We start from the raw sequence: 16,335 nt of genomic DNA, 5'->3' as shown, positions 1-16,335 counted from the left end.
AAGACAGACATAATATATATTATGTCTATGGTTTTCGACACGTGGATTTGCGGTTTGTATTGTGATTGGCTCATAGTGGAGCTTTAATACTTACATGGACCAATGAAATCAATCCACATCACGACACGACAAAAAGGAACGCTACCAATTCAAGAAGCCCTCCTTTTCAATCTTAGCTGTCCTCATTTGCTGCCTGTGTGGAAATCATTATCGCCGCTTACTGTTATCATTAATAATAATACTTGAAATTGTTTTCACGCTAAAGTAGCCAATTTGATCATACTTGAATAAATCTACAAGCTCTGACTATAATAAATATTTATTTCTTGAAGACTTAAGAACTCAGGCTAAAATTATAACGCTTCGGGGTCCATTTTGATTTTTTTTTTTTTAAATCATCTAAATATAAGCTATTACTCAATGAAAACACTAACTGCTACTGCACTGATGGTTTAATATTGTAAAAGGGAAAATATTCGGGTTAATTAATGTGTAAACAAAAAATAATGTCGTGATATTTAGCCGATCTGCTGCACTTGACAGTCTGTGAAAACTGACTGTTTGACGCTTTGGTAATTACCAGCCACTGTGCGGCAGAAATCCCAGGAAAAACTTTTATCCTTGGGATAAAACAGAAATTCAACACCGGCAGTTCCGGGGGGTTCTTCCCAGCGGGTATAGTGGAGCGGGACGCCGGCGTGAGGGGAGTGGGGAGCGGAGCGGTGTCGGTGAACCTGCCCGGGGTAGTGGAGGACAGCATGGCTGCGGGAAAGGGCGCAGGGAAGCCCGTCTCACTGTGGGACAATTTGCGGATACGCTTCATCGTTTGTTTCTTCGGAGTCTTCGTGTGTTATTTTTATTACGGAATACTGCAGGAGACAATGTAAGTAACTAACAGTTCATCTGAAGTAACTGTTTAACAAACTGTGCCTAATGTTTTAAATTGAGTAAAGATTGGGACAGTTATTAATTAGCTGATTTAAACTGAATTCAAAAAGTTTCAAACAAAAAAAAACATCTTTTTTTTTACTGATTGAATTTTATTTTTGCATAACTTTGCCTGCTTTTTCTTAAATAGCACACATATTTGTTGGATTGTGTGATTTGAGATGTTTCTAAAAGCTTATTTTTATGCTATTTAAACATAATGTAGCTAAATTTGTGAATTTATGTATTTTGTGCCACTAATCAACTTCCGGAATATTTATTTTTTATTAAATTCCCTGATTTTTAAACCATTTCATGCGAAATTCATGAAGGTGTTCCTTGGGTATGAAATATTTTTAACTGAATGCCTTTTTCTGGCTCTACCAGGTTATGTGTCCTGACCAAATTCAACCTTTGAGTTTGAAAATTGGTATTAATTAAATCACATTACAGGCAGAAATTATTATAAGTTCAGACAGATTTTAGACCACAGTTGTCATTTTTACTTTCTAGAAGTGCATTCAAAATGGGGGTTTAAGTATTTAAGTATTTATCCAAGGATTAATCAGATCTTATCTGGGTTCACATAATAATCAATGTTTGTATAAATGTTTTTATTTTAGCAATTAGATATTGCTAACATCACTATTTTTTTTAATTGCCATGATTACAACCTCAAACCTGCAGCTGGTAAAATGTGTTTTTAATGAAAAATGGAGGAGTAATCTGCGGCCTGTATGACTTGCAGCACTCGAGGTAATTATGGCGGGGAGAAGTTTACTTTTGCACGGACGCTGGTCTTTATCCAGTGCATCATCAACAGTGTTTTTGCAAAGATCTGTAAGTACCTGCACGAACTGCAACTTTTCACACTAAAACGCAAGAAATCAGTAATTTTTCTCTCTCTCTCTCAAACAGTGATCCAGTGTTTTGAAAGCTCCAAAGTGGATCACACCAAGAGCTGGCTCTATGGCCTGTGTTCCCTCTCCTATCTGGGAGCAATGGTTTCCAGTAACTCCGCCCTCCTATACGTCAACTATCCCACACAGGTGAATCTCCATTAAAATCGACTGGAATCAGGAACCGATTTTAGTATGAAACATGTTTTTATTGTATCTTAAAGTGGGATTTTTATTGTTTTAGGTGTTGGGGAAATCCTGCAAACCCATACCAGGTATTTTGAAATGCATTAAATTCATAATAAATAGCAGATCATTTTGTGCTTCTCAACTTGCTGCTTTAAGTTTAGCACCTAGTTGCATTTAGGGAAGTAATTTCTGTATGCAGTGACACGTTCTTGAACGCTTGTGGTCGGAAAATAAATAAAAAAAAACTGGTTGCAAACACTTCAGTACTTATGAAGTGAGTTGCTGTGTACATGTTGTTGGTCACTGCAGAGGAAGTGCATCATCTGGCATTTAGTGATTATGTAAAACTCAAGTTTTAAAATACTTTGAGGTTTATTTAGCAGCATGTAAACCTCTAAATGTTTTAAAACTTAAATAAACCTAATTTGGATTGGTAGCACATTTTTAAGATGTTTAAATATTTAATAAATCCACACATGATGGACTTCCATCCTAAAATTAAGGCCTTAAAATGTCAAATTTGTTTGAAAAAATTGTATATTGACCTTAAATACAGTCATCTTACATTTTGTCGTGGCAGGACGATTAAATGTAGATTTCTTTTCTTGTGAGACGTTCCTGTACAGATGGATGGAAGAGGTTTAGGGCCGCTGGAAAAAAAGGAAAAAGAATTGACTTTTTGATTTTTACCTCAGTAATTTGACTTTCTTTGAAGAATTTTGACTTTTTTAAAATACAGAATTTTTAANGTGTTTTAAAGCAGAAATTTGAGGTTTTTTTCCTGCATATTTTTTTCCTTTTTTGACTTAAAAATTTTACTTGTATTTTTTCTCATAAATTTGTATCTTTCTTCATAAATCTGACTTTAATCTCAGAACTCTGAAAAATTCCCAATCATCTTATTTTTATTTTTCCAGTCGCCATAATCTTGTTCCTTATAAACGTAATTTCAATCCAGTGTTGTATAATTATTCCAACGTGGAGAAAGATCGTTTTAAATAAATTTTTAAAAAGCATTTGTGTATTTCTAGCAGAACTGACTTTGTAGCTTCACCTTTTGACACATTGGTCCGTTTGTTTTGCTCTCAGGAATGACACGTTTTTGGTGGAAATGAAATCCTTTGTGTTTGTTGCAGTTATGATCCTTGGCGTAACGATACTGAGGAAGAAATATCCTCTGGCGAAGTATCTGTGTGTGCTGCTGATCGTCGGTGGCGTCGCTTTGTTTCTCTACAAACCCAACAAAGCCGCCGCTGCCGCCGTGGCAGACGACCACATCTTCGGCTTCGGGGAGATCCTGCTGGTGCGTAAACGCAGCGATCCCGTCGTCTGAGTTTGATTTCTCCTGTCTGTTCTGCTCATCACGCCTGCTTCGGTCCCAGCTGGTGTCCCTGACGTTGGATGGACTCACCGGCGTCGCCCAGGATCACATGAGGGCCCGCTTCCAGACCGGCGCCAACCACATGATGCTGAACATCAACATGTGGTCCACGCTCGTTCTGGGCCTGGGTGAGTCGGTGGCGCTCTCTGCCAAACGAGACAAATATTCAGCCTGGAGCTTTTCACAGATTTATTATCCGTCCTGCTGTCGGGGAGAAACGCATGAATGAGCAGAATCACCTGGTTCTGGTCCAAACAGCGGCTCATTTAATGTGACGCCGTCTGTCACTTTGTAACATTTCACCATCAATATTTGTTCCTTTGTTCCTTTGTTGCTGCTCAAAATGGACATTTATATAAACAAAAAGCTTCATTTCATGCATAAAATGTAAAAAATGTTGTGTTGCACTGCAAAAACACAAAAACCTACCTAATATTTTTTCTCAGTTTTTAGTGCAAGTATCTTAGTACGCTTAAAATAAGACAAAACTAACTCAGAAGTGAGTTTTCAGCAAGATGTAATTCTTTAACGTTAACAGAGATTATTTCACTTATAAAACAACATTTTTCCATGTTATAAGTGAAATAATTTGCCACAATATTAAAGAAACGTATGAAAATATGTGAAATATGAAAAATATGTTGCATCTATTCTTACTAGCAGCCTGTTAAAAACTGTTCAGTCTATATACTCGCTTATTAAAAATCTTGAAGATGATTCAGTTTAACTAGAACGACAACAAACTGATTACCAAAGAGCTACTGTGTCCAAAGCGCGGTCCGAGGGCCATGTGAGGCTGTCTGAAGGATTTTCTGTGACCCAAATGGATTAGATCTGGCCTGCAAGTGTTGGTGTTTGGTGCAGATGAAGACATTTTCAACTTTTTTACAGATAAAATAAAATAGATTTCCATTTATTAATAAGGTTTTTCCATTCATCTTAGTTTTGGAGCAACTTGAACCACAAACTTTGGAAAAACACGTCGTTTTTCTCATATCAACCCCAAAGATTTAGGAGCTGTAAGACCTTTCTGTATTTACAGTAACATACACATCTGTTTTCTAAACTGTTTAATTTGTTATTGAGCATCTAAAGGTAAAAAATAATGCAGCAAAAAATTTGTTTTAAAAAAATGTACAAGTGCTTTCAACTGAGCTACTGGATCATATGAAGGATTGTGGTTGTAGATTAAGAATGAGGGCATGAAATGAGTAGGAAACACTATTTATTATAAATATGCTTCTATTTATTCTGGTTCAGCTGTAAAAATGCAACATTTCATCCACTTGTCCAAACTGATCTCACTTCTCCTTGTTGTTGTGGAGTGAAGCCACCAGGGGGCGCTGTTCACTCAGTTTAACCTGAGAACGTTTTGGATGAAAATGTGAAAAATTCCTAAAATTGATCAAAAATAAATATTCTCTTTGATTAACAACATTGATTTGTTTTTTCTGTGTCACACTATTTCACTTTTATTTGTTTGTATTATTTTGAATACATGCAACTCAACCTGTGAAATCTGATTCTCTGTATTAATATTTTGTTTGTAAGCTGATGTCCGTCTCTTCCCTCAGCCGTTTTGTGGACCGGAGAGGTTTGGCGCTTCCTGAGTTTTGCAGAGGAATATCCCAGCATTTTCTACAACATCCTTCTGTTTGGACTGACGAGTGCTTTGGGCCAGGTGGGTCTGTCGCTTTCACACTCTGAGCTTCAACATGGGAAGCTTGGAGGAAAGATGGAGGGAAAAGATGGTTTAAAAAATGTAAAATCGTAAATTTTATTCAGTATTTTTTAATCTGTTTCTCAGCCATTAACAGTAAATATGTTAAATTAACTTAGTAGGCATAGGAGGGTAGAGTAAAAGTATTACTGAAGTGTAAGTGGCTCTGCTTCACCATGTTTTTACTCAAGTAAAAGTAAAAAGTCCAAGGAAGTATTCAAGAGAAAAAAAGTATTTGGTAAAAAGTAACCAAAGTACTGAGTAACTGATCAAATCAGCAATCATTTAATATTTAAAAATTACATCATATATGGACCAAAATATGAAGTTAAGTGGAAATTTTTGTATTTTAACAACCAAAATGACAATAATTCATATAAGTAACAAAACAAATCAGGCAAAAGAGACATTTTCCAAATCAGTTTCTATCAATAAAAAAACTTATTAAACTTTAATTAAAACTGCAGGTTTGGTGATTTTTTTTTGGTTAAAAAAATGTTTGTTTTTCATTCATTGGGTAGAAAATCCAGACATTTTACTGAAGTAAAAGTAGAGATAGTTAATAATAAAATTACCTAAGTAAAAGCAAAAAGTACAAAGTAGCAAAAATACTCCTAAAAGTACATAAAACAAAAAGTTACTAAAGTAAATGTAAATAATTACTACCCAACTCCGGGAATTCAGGAAAAAAATATTTTCTATTTTCATCTTTCAGTCAAATTTATCAAGTTGCTTTGCTCCTCAAACTAAAAATGGAAAAGTTGTTCTCAAGACAGAAGGAAGCATCCAGTTAATATTTTACATTTAATGTAAAAATATTACATTCTCCTATCAAACTAGAGGATTGTGGTGGAACATTTTTTATCTGGTCATATTTTCAACAAGCCCTGGTAAAAATGTTCTACTACAGAACATTTTTAATCAGAAGGCATGAGGTTCGCCTGCTGATTGCAATAATTACTGAATAGTTCATAAAAGAGAGGAAAAAATGTCAAATTAAATGTTTCTTCCTGTGGGTTTGTAAAGAGGTTCCCCTGCCACTGGGGGGCGATGGCATGAACAGTAATAATGTCGTTTTCTGCAGACTTTTATCTTCATGACGGTTGTTTACTTCGGGCCGCTGACCTGCTCCATCGTCACCACAACCAGGAAGTTCTTCACCATCCTCGGTTCCGTCATTTTGTTTGGGAACGTCATGACCGACATGCAGTGGATCGGCACCATCCTGGTCTTCCTGGGTAAAAGTCCAACTTAATTAAATGCTGTAGTTGTTTTATTTGTTGAAACAAAATATCACCATTACAGGTTTTAATCTTTGCTTTTCTTGCTTTAGGTCTCGGATTGGATGCTAAATTTGGAAAATCCCCCAAGAAGCACTAAGAAGCAGAAGAGCAGCGAAGAAAATGGGATGGACTGTAACCAGAAGATTATTTGTACAGAACTCATTACGTGTGCCTGTGATTTAATACAGGATCGCAGTTTACAGCTCTTAATACGCTGAAGACGCATATCTCACCATGTATGAAGCCAGACTGAATTACGAGCTACAATTTTAAAGTTAAGACCAAAACCAACGCTGAACTAAACGAGGCCTCTAGCATTAAATCTGTTTTGTTTTTACAGATTGAGGCTTGAATATGTGTCCAGTTCTTTGAAAAAAAAATATATAAACGGTCGTCTGTAGCTTGATGTTGTCCAATATTACTACTCAAGTGATTTTATTTTATACAACATGAAATAACTTGCCATAAAAAGGGAATTAAATTTCATTGATCCCGTCTTTATTTCTATCTGTGAAATTTCTTTGACGTAAACATTAATTTTATTTTTTACTCTCATAAGCTGAGCTGTATTTAATATTCAGTTGAAAAGCGAATTATCGCTGTAAAAAACAAAACAAAAAAAAAACTCATTTGTTTTAATGGAGTGTTAATGAATGCAGGTTTTCTTCAGCCTATTTAAACACTGCAAAAACACAAAATCTTACCGGGATTTTTGGTCTAGTTTTTGTGAAAAAAAAAACAAAAAAAAACAAGATAAAACTAACTGAGAAGTAACTTTTCAGAAAGATACAAGAGGTTAATTTAAGTAAATTAATTAATATTGATGGGAAAAAAAGTACTGTTTATAAGTGAAATAATGTCATTTTTTCCCCATATTATAAATTAAAATGTATTGTTCCAGTGGCAGATTATTTCACAGATTATTAGTACTTTTTCCATCAATGTTAAGGAATGATTTAATTAAAACAACGTGCTACTGAAAACTTAGTTTTGTCTTATTTTAAGTGTAAAATACTTGTCAAATTCAAAAATACTTTTTAAAATGTTCTAACTCATTAATTAAAATTCTTCAGCGTTATTGCAGATTGTGATGATGGGAAAGACCTGTAGCAGTCTGTATTACAGCAAATATGAAGAAGCCTCTGATTGAAGACACTGTTTTTCTCAGACATATTACTAAAAATATATAAACTAATTTTTTCCTGGAATCACGTCAGTTGGGCCGATGAAACCAAAGTGTGTGAATGTAATAAACAGAAACCCAAACACAACATACCAGCACAAATAACTCATGCTAACCTTTGGTGGGAGTGGAGGTGTGATGGTTTGACCTGGATACTGAAGCACAGCCACAAATCTGCTTTTTTATGTAATCTGGGTTTACTCAAATGATGAAAAAGTGGAAAATTATCAAAAATCTACAAGGACAGTGGACGTTTTTTCAGTTTAATCCAATTCATTAGACCCAGAGTTGTCAACGTTCATAGGTTGAGAACAAATGATAATTATGTGGAGTTTTATGTCAATTATTATGAAATTTGTTATGAACAAGATACAGAAAGTGGATTAAATTAACCAAAGCTGGTTAATTAAAGTATAAGGTCAGATAAAGGTTATTTCTATTCTGTTCTGTATCATATACAGTCATATTCATTAAATTAAAATACATGTTATGATTATGCTTGTTTGCCTTTTGAAAATAAACTTTCTGTATTAAAGATGCTTTTTATTAGTCTGATGTAATGTTTTAACGTTAAATGTCGCGTTTTTAGTTGATGTTGATGTAATTAACAGAAAAAAGCCTTCAAAACATCAGTTTGTTACTGCAATGTTTTGCTCACTGAATAGCATTGTGGGGGTCTTGTGTCTCTTCGTTTTGGGTTAAAATCGGCCGGTTGGCCACAATTTTTGCCTGTTTAAAAATCTGCTTAAACGCTCTGGATAGTGTTAATATAATAATGTGAAATAATTTAGGATTCACTCTATGAAAGTAGGATGAAAATTAGAAGCGATTCGCAGAGAATTTATTCGTATTTTTAAGGTCAAGATTTGTCAGGAAATTTGCGAAGCATCTTTCTGATTCCTCATCGACCTTCTTCCGCCTGACGGGCGATTAAAGTGAGGACAGTTGTAGCATTTCTTCACATAAGCGGTTGTTTTTTCGAGAAAAAGCGGACTTTTCAGACGTCAAAATGCTTCTTACAATCCGCAAGCAACTCAGAAGCCATCCTGCTGTAAGTACCAAGAGCTTATCTGTAGTATTGAATCATTTTTGGGGGATTTGTGATAAAACGGGATCTTTTCCGAATTTTTGTGGCTAACTTAGCTTAGCAGGCTTGATGTCGGGCGACACTGGTTTTGTATCTCGTAATGTATGCAGTTCGGAATGTAAATGTTTAAAACAAACTGGTAAGAAATTAAGCTTTAGACTTTAAGATACAAAGAAGATAAACGACACAAAGAAAGGGTAGTTAATGGTTAACCAAAACGAAAACTAGATGTGACGATGTACTTTCCTGACGGCTACTTTTGTTAGCTTGAATTCTTCCCTATTTAGTCATCCTGTCAAAGAGGCCATGTTGTATTATTATTGTTGGTTTAATCTCTGTTTAAAATATTGAAGGTGCTTGAAAATATTCCAATTGGCTAGGGCATTTTTTCAGTATTTTCTTATGTCATTTTTTAGTTTAATTAAAGCCAGTTAATTCTGAACTTTAAATAAAATTGAGTCTTTGTTGGCAAAGTTGACTTTGAAATTTTTGTAAATTACCAAAGTTACAGTTTGACAGAGACACCTAATAGAAATAACTTAAGTACCTCAGTTTGCCAGAATCGAGTCCCATTCATGATTTATTGATTTTATTTTATTGTATGTTTTGTCTGTTTTATCTTATTAGAATCTAAATTTCTTTTGTCATTGTAAAAGAAAGCACAAAAATATTTAAATAAACGTAGTTGAAATAAGCAGGATGTTAGTTCTTTTAAGCTGTATTTGTTTAATTTATCCAGAAGAAACGTTGTGTTTGGTAGGGAACTGTGATTGAGAATATTTTTGGTTTATGCAGATCATTGTTACCAATAGACAAAGTTTAATCTCCGAGTTTCTGGCCTGTGTTGTCAAAACACTGACAACCTTCCTGTTTGTGCAGGCTACTGTTATGGCATCTAAGGAAAGCTCTGGTTTAACTTTCAGTCTGTTTTTCTTACAGCTGATTCCCCTTTTCTTCTTCATTGGTGGCGGGGCGGCCATGTCCTTGATGTACCTGGCTCGTCTGGGCCTGAGAAACCCCGACGTTTCGTAAGCACCGCTGATGAAAAATGCATGTCTGTGACCTACTGTGGCCTTTTCTGTAAACCTATTCCTGTTCTGTCCCTCAGCTGGGATCGCAAGAACAACCCAGAGCCTTGGAACAAACTGAGTCCAAACTACCAGTACAAGGTGTGTGTGTGTCATGTAAATAAAAATACACTCCTCCAGTGGTTTTTCCACCACATGATACAGCTGACACTTTGGAAAAACAGTGTTAGTGGTTTTATCAGGGCTTAGTGTGTTGATCTGTGGATAAGTCTTTCTGATGGATTGATGAAAGCACATAATCTAGTTAACGCTGACCAAATCTGATGAACTTAACCTCAAGCTTGATCTAAAAATAGAAAGAAATATTTCAAATTAACACAAGTAATGCGCTGGAGCTAAAATGTGTCTCTCTTCCCAGTTCTTCACAGTGAACATGGACTACAGCAAACTGAAGAAGGATCGCCCAGACTTCTAAAGTTCCCGTCTGCTGGAGTAAAAAGCACAACCATCGGCAAAGCCGCACAGTTTGGTCTCATCTTGACCTTCCTGCATCCAGGAATCTGAACAATGCAGAAGCTAAATCCGCACAGCTCACGTTTCAGTTTCTTCATTGCATTCCTGGCTGCTTCTTGTTGATTTCTCATTTTCAATAAAGTAAAGGAGCATTTCCTCCTTCATACAGAGCACTTCATCTTGTTTTTTGTTTGTTTTGTTTTGTGCACATTGTTTCACGCGTTTGCATTGCTGCATCACTTCTACACCACCCTACATGGTTTGTTTACATTTGCTTTTACTATATTCGCTCTGCTTTCACTACAATTCACCTTTGACCCTGCTGCTGTTCACAGCATTCTTGGCTGCCACCCAGGACCCCTGGGCATGTCTGTCCTTGTTTCAACAGATGGCGCCCTCTGGTGGCAAAAACAGTCAATTTTTAAGACTTTTTCTACTCTTCTGCTGTTGTCAGAAATTTCAGCAGATGTATATTTTTTTAAGTTAAAACAGAAACTGTTCTTCCTTTTGCAAATCTGAGTGAATTTGTCGCACACTGCGGGAGATCTCAGGACTTTTTGGAGACGTTTCTGATAAAAGAACGTTATTGCCTTGAGGCAGATGAGTTTGTAAATGTCACCGGGTCGTGCTGTTCCATCTGCAGCGTGGAGATGCGACAAGGATGAGCAGCCAGTGCTGTGCAGAAAATGTCAAGGAGAACTTCATATTTGAATAGAGGCCTGCGTCTGAATCTTAACCACCCTCTCTGTACCTGGAGTCTTTCACACTCGAACATTTTAACTTTGGGAAAAGTAAGGGATTCATTTCTGCCTCAGAATGTGATTATTTTGAGACTTTGTTGATTGAAATTACATTCCAGGAACTGATATGAGCTCAGTTTCTTGAGAAGGGAAGAAATATGCTTAAAATATCCTAATTTATTTAAGGAAACAACAAAGAGAAGGTAAATGTGACTCATTCATGCAAGTAATTTAATATTGAGATGAGTTTTAAGAGAAAAAGCTGTTTACATTTTTGTACCTAAACCTTTTTTTTAACTTTCTAATAAATTCATAACACTGAATATTTCTGGTCGTGTTTGTAGGTAATTCTTGCTTGTGAACATATGTGGCGTCTATTAATCACCTGCTTTTTAGTCAGTGAGTTAACTTTTATTTTTAACCCACCAACTGCTCAGGTTCACGGGGATATGTAAAGTATTTACAGTTCACGTGATTTGCAGCAAAAAGAAGAAAAAACATCTTTAAGCATGTGAGTATTTCTTATGCAATGCCTTACACACTTGAAGTGATGTTTTGTAAAGATATTAGAAATGTTTTTCTGTTACAGCAGCAAATTCTGAACCATTTTATCATTTTATTCTGATCAAATACACACTACCTACAGAGTGTAATTTGATTTGCTTTAATATCATTTCAGTGCTTAAATACTACAATTTGGGCATAATCATGTATATTTTTTTTATATTAAAACTTGACCAGCTTTTTTAACAAATACTTTTTTTTTAAAGAAATTTATTGGATTTCTTTTACTTTTATTTTTTACAAAATCACCACAAATATTGGCATCTGTGCAATTAAAATTTGTAGATTTAATTTTTTCTGATTGTACAATATTTAGTATTTTAACCTTGGAAAAGGTTGGAGTGAATTTATTTTTCTCTCCAACTGTGACACAACACAGCATGTGGATGAGGTCCAGTGGTTTTTATGGAGACTTTGTGACTCCAAGATGTGTGGAACAACATTTAAACTTTAAGATTAGAGATTATTTATGTGTTACATTATATTTAAACCCCAGGGAAACAAGAAGTTATTAATAATGATAAATGTTATAGTTCCTGTTGGAATTATTAGGACCGATAATCAAACCACCAGGGGGCTCCCAAGAGCACCAATCACCATTATAAAGTATGCATATTTAAATTTTTGATATATATTTTTTTATTTGTTTTATATATATTTAAAATAACATTGAATCGTGCAAACTAAATACTGTTACATGTGGGAAAAGAATTCGTTATCCGTTTATAGTTACAAACTATGATTTTGACAAGATATCAAATTTGTTTACTGTAAATTTAATACTTGTCAACTGATGTTACTTTCAAATAATTAAAATAATTTGGTACATTAAATACCACTCTGCATATCAAAATCCAAATATATATATATGTATTCTTAGTTTATAAGGTTAAAATCAATAGCTATAATAACACTAGCATGATGTAAGCTAATTATAAACTATGCTAATGATAGTAGGTGCATTAGACACATAAAGTAACTTAGGAATTATGAAGCGTCTGGTGTTGACATGTTGGTATGTGGGGCCCCAAATGAAAAACTGCGGCCACAAAAAGGCTTGGACCGGCCCTGGTGATAATAAACCTAAAAACGGAAAATAATTGTTTTTTTAACTTTGCGTTTTATCTCACTAAGTTAATTAACAACCATAATAAGTTATGTTTTTAAAAAATTATAAGAGAAAAAGCTACTGCAATAAATTCTTTATTAATTTTAAATTATTCTAAACATTCTATAAACATTCAAATCAGTGTCAGTTTACCAGAAACTATTTAAAATTCCTAAATCTATTTGGATTGTGCAGATTTTTTTTTTTTTTATCCATTTGAAACAATAATTGCTTTGTTAGCACCATGACCCATTTTTACTGTCTGAGCAGTTTCCCAAATCATCAGCTTTTGACCGACAGCTCAGGGCTGGAGAGTTCAAACTGCTTCATCGCAGGGAAATCTCAGAGGAATCTACCTGATCGCAACGGTGGAGCCAAATTGGCCTGCAACTTTAACCCCCTCCTGCTGACCCCTGACTCGTTTGGAGTCACTCTGCAAAAAGAAACAGGGAAAAAAGAAAGAAATGTGAGAGAAAATAAAGTGAAGAAACACAAAATGCTCAGATTCTGGACTTTCAGCAAATATCTAACCTGGAACTCTGTCAGGAATAATTACAAAACTTAGGTTTTATAATTTTCTAACATAAATATATAGACACTTCGACTTTGACTGAGATAGAACCTGATTTCGCATTTCTACATCCCATGAAGTGATATCATTGTTGCTTGCACTTTGTCACAAATCTTCCTTGGATATTAAATCTGATTTTGGAAAAGGTAGTGAGTTTGTTTGATTTTAAAATCACTGCTGTCTAAATTATTTACCAAATGTCACAAAAAATAGACATACAGTATTTGGAGCTTTTTCTGTCTATTTATCTTAAAAATTCAGAAAGACCTTTAAGAATTTAAAGAATTATCGACTTACGATAAACTGTGGATTAATGGTTTATAAGGTTAAAATTAGTTCCAATCAATTAACTATTAATGTTTGCTTAGAAAAACCTTTTATTTGTAATCAGGGTAATTTCCTTTACAATAATATAATAAGTAGAACCATGTTTATCTGGAGACTTTTTGCACAAAAGCCAACTTTACCTAAATCAGCTTTTATCTAATTTATTAAAACTTGGCCAAATATAACAAACATTTTGAATGAAAGTGACTCAAGTCCTGTTTATTTGTCTAATTATTATTAATAATAATGTCTTGGTGCTTTTAACTAGCGAACTTAGTCTTTTAGTGTTGTAGTTTGGCCGCCTTCCAGCAGAGGGCGCCGCTGGTCATCCTTAAACGGAGCCGTTGACACAGAAAACTAAAATGGCGGAAGTATCGAAGAACGGGAAAGAGAAACGGTCCGAACAGAGTCTGGGGTGGGATGTAAAATTCACCACGTTTATGATGAAGGAATAACATTATGATATGAAGCTCAGAAAAGTTGATTCTACGTCATATTTCCCATTTAAAAAGTAAGCAATTTGATGAAATGGGTAGGTGGGCAAGCTGCTAATGCTAACCCAAAACTCTAGCTTAGAGGAATCTAAATTTCCTTCGCTAATAACTTTTAAAAAGTGCGTCATCTACGCTTTCCTAAGTAAAAGAGTTACATCCTTTTTGGTTATATAAGTGTTTTAATTTCATCCTTCCTTGTTTCTTTCCCTATCAAGAGTTTTCCAAATCCAAAGAGGAGTATAATGCAGAAGTTTTGTAGCAACCAGATCTTATTGATCTTTGAGCTGAGGATGACAAAGTGGATTGGCAACAGACGCACAAAAAGGTCAGGGTTGTCGATGTATTTTTGCATGAGGGATTGAGCATAGATGTTGCAATTTAAGAGCCATTTCAACAGGAATACCACAAGAATTAATCATCTGTGATGTCTCAGGGACGGAGAGGCGGCATGAACGTGGTTTATGTTGCGTTCCGGATCATGCATCACTCACTTTGGGGCCAACGCGGCTCTGGACTGACTAGCTGGATGGTGGTTGGAGACTCATTGTCTCATAAATACAAGGTTTCAGGGTTTGATCCCTGAAACAGACAATGCGTCTCGTCCTTGAGTAAGACGGAGAAGCCCAGAGGACAGACTGTCAGCAGACGTCTGTAGAAAGACAAGATGTGCAAGTTAAAGTGTGATTAATGTGATTGTTCTACCAGGGTAGAACAATCACATTAGCCCCTTCTATGGAGGACCCAAACTGCCGTAATTTAAAGTAGAAGCAGAAATATATATATTTTGTTTATCCTTTTCCTTACACAAGTTTTCATTAAGAAATGCATATATTTTCTTTTTTCCGTTTTCCTTAAGCATGCTTTTTCGTCAAGAAATGTATATACTTTGTTTTTCCTTTTCCTTAAACATGCAGAAAATGCAGAATAAAATACATTTATTGACAAAATGCATGTATAAGGACAAGGAAAAACTAAATATATACATTTCTTGACAAAAACTTATGAAAAAGGGAAAAACTAAATATAAAAATTGTTTGACAAAAAGTCATGTAACGAAAAGGAAAATAAAAAAATATGCATTTGCTGATGAAAACAAATGCATATTAGGGCCAACGCGGCTCTGGACTGACTAGCTGGATGGTGGTTGGAGACTCAAAATATATATTTCTGTTTTTATTTTTAATTATGTCAGTTTTGGTCCTCCATATCCATCATCCTTGGCATCTTGATGAAAACTGGTTTCTTTTTTTGTTTCTTTTTTTATTTCTGTCTTTCTGCATCCATGATAGGAAAGCAGGTCAAAATTTAAATAGCTGAAAATAGAACATCTGGCAGGGCCTTGTCAGTCAGCAGTGTGTAATGAAATATGGAAATTGGGGCGCTCTTCAAAGAGACGCGGGGCTCTCGGTGCCGTCCTGGGTCTCCAGCAGGCCCTCGACGTCCCCGGCGGAGCCCCGCCCCTTTGAAACGTGTGCTACATTTCCAGGTGCAGCCGCTGCGGCCCCCGTCCGCCGCCAGTGCCAGCTCATTAGCGCTCAAAGCCTGGTGGAGCTGGCAGCTGGCATCATTAAACTTCAAACCGGCTTTCGACCCAGGGTGCCGCCACGGGGAGAGACCGCCGGCTCATCCGCCTGCCAACAGCTGATTAGAGCCATGCTGACACTAGAAACCACAATCTAACAGCATTTACACACCACCATCTAAACCCAAACAGCAGAGATGCGCCGTTCCAAACTGGCCGGACTGCCGCCAGAGGCGGGAAAACATGGCGGCCATGATAGAAGCACGTCAGAGTCAGATTTCGTTAGTAACTAGTTATATTAACAGACATGAACATGTAGACGCCTCATGGAGCGGGTCGGCCCGTTGCTGCGATACGTCACAGCGTCCGCCATATTGAATGTGGAATATGTGCCAATAAGCTAATACAGGTAAATGGACCGAACTTCAGAAAGTGCCGTTCTACAAAGTATTTTAAATACCTGTTATTGACACATTTTCTCACACACACTAATATATTTGGCAATCAAAGAAATGACTAAAGACAGAGTTTTTAACTTTTGATGTGATTATTTAATTGTTTTGGGGCATTTCTGAATAAAGAGCACAATGTTTTTATTTGATATAAATTATTCTGATCATTTTTATATTAACATTGATGAACAGACACACTTTTACAGTGTTTTATTAAAGAATATATTTACATAGTTCCATAATTTAATGTACATTTAACATTTCAAGACAAGAAACACATTATTTTCTTGTATTTATCAAACATTAAGCTACATGTTTTTCATACTTTTTTCCAGAGGAAAAATATT

At 35.6% G+C, this 16,335-nt stretch overlaps 2 protein-coding genes across 2 annotated transcripts; both read left to right on the top strand.

Annotated features, from left to right (window-relative positions):
• Window positions 1-363: 363 nt before the first annotated feature.
• slc35b1 (solute carrier family 35 member B1) lies at window positions 364-6,889 on the top strand. The gene is made up of 9 exons (XM_015023689.1): window positions 364-883; window positions 1,676-1,767; window positions 1,846-1,976; window positions 2,071-2,101; window positions 3,152-3,318; window positions 3,398-3,524; window positions 4,971-5,077; window positions 6,201-6,354; window positions 6,450-6,889. The coding sequence occupies exons 1-9, from the start codon at window positions 759-761 to the stop codon at window positions 6,494-6,496; spliced, it is 981 nt and encodes a 326-aa protein (XP_014879175.1). The 5' UTR covers window positions 364-758; the 3' UTR covers window positions 6,497-6,889.
• Window positions 6,890-8,351: 1,462 nt separating this feature from the next.
• On the top strand, window positions 8,352-10,383 carry LOC106940843 (cytochrome c oxidase subunit NDUFA4-like). The gene is made up of 4 exons (XM_015023685.1): window positions 8,352-8,633; window positions 9,609-9,697; window positions 9,778-9,838; window positions 10,116-10,383. Exons 1-4 carry the CDS (start codon window positions 8,592-8,594, stop codon window positions 10,170-10,172), a joined length of 249 nt encoding a protein of 82 aa, XP_014879171.1. The 5' UTR covers window positions 8,352-8,591; the 3' UTR covers window positions 10,173-10,383.
• Window positions 10,384-16,335: the final 5,952 nt, after the last annotated feature.

The sequence above is a fragment of the Poecilia latipinna genome, unplaced genomic scaffold (genome assembly GCF_001443285.1).
Source record: "Poecilia latipinna isolate Pla-1442-1.1 unplaced genomic scaffold, P_latipinna-1.0 Scaffold3387, whole genome shotgun sequence".
In the NCBI taxonomy this organism is placed as follows: Eukaryota; Metazoa; Chordata; class Actinopteri; order Cyprinodontiformes; family Poeciliidae; genus Poecilia; species Poecilia latipinna.
The sequence above is the reverse complement of the archived record's forward strand: the minus strand, read 5'-3'. Positions and strand labels throughout refer to the sequence as shown.

Excerpts from the sequence above, each read along its gene's own strand:
- LOC106940843 (XM_015023685.1), top strand. The coding sequence starts at position 8,592 with ATGCTTCTTACAATCCGCAAGCAACTCAGAAGCCATCCTGCT. Across the intron at positions 9,698-9,777 it reads CTGAGAAACCCCGACGTTTC|CTGGGATCGCAAGAACAACC; the intron begins GTAAGCACCGCT and ends TCTGTCCCTCAG. Across the intron at positions 9,839-10,115 it reads GTCCAAACTACCAGTACAAG|TTCTTCACAGTGAACATGGA; the intron begins GTGTGTGTGTGT and ends CTCTCTTCCCAG.
- slc35b1 (XM_015023689.1), top strand. The coding sequence starts at position 759 with ATGGCTGCGGGAAAGGGCGCAGGGAAGCCCGTCTCACTGTGGGACAAT. Across the intron at positions 3,525-4,970 it reads CACGCTCGTTCTGGGCCTGG|CCGTTTTGTGGACCGGAGAG; the intron begins GTGAGTCGGTGG and ends CTCTTCCCTCAG. Across the intron at positions 6,355-6,449 it reads CACCATCCTGGTCTTCCTGG|GTCTCGGATTGGATGCTAAA; the intron begins GTAAAAGTCCAA and ends TTCTTGCTTTAG.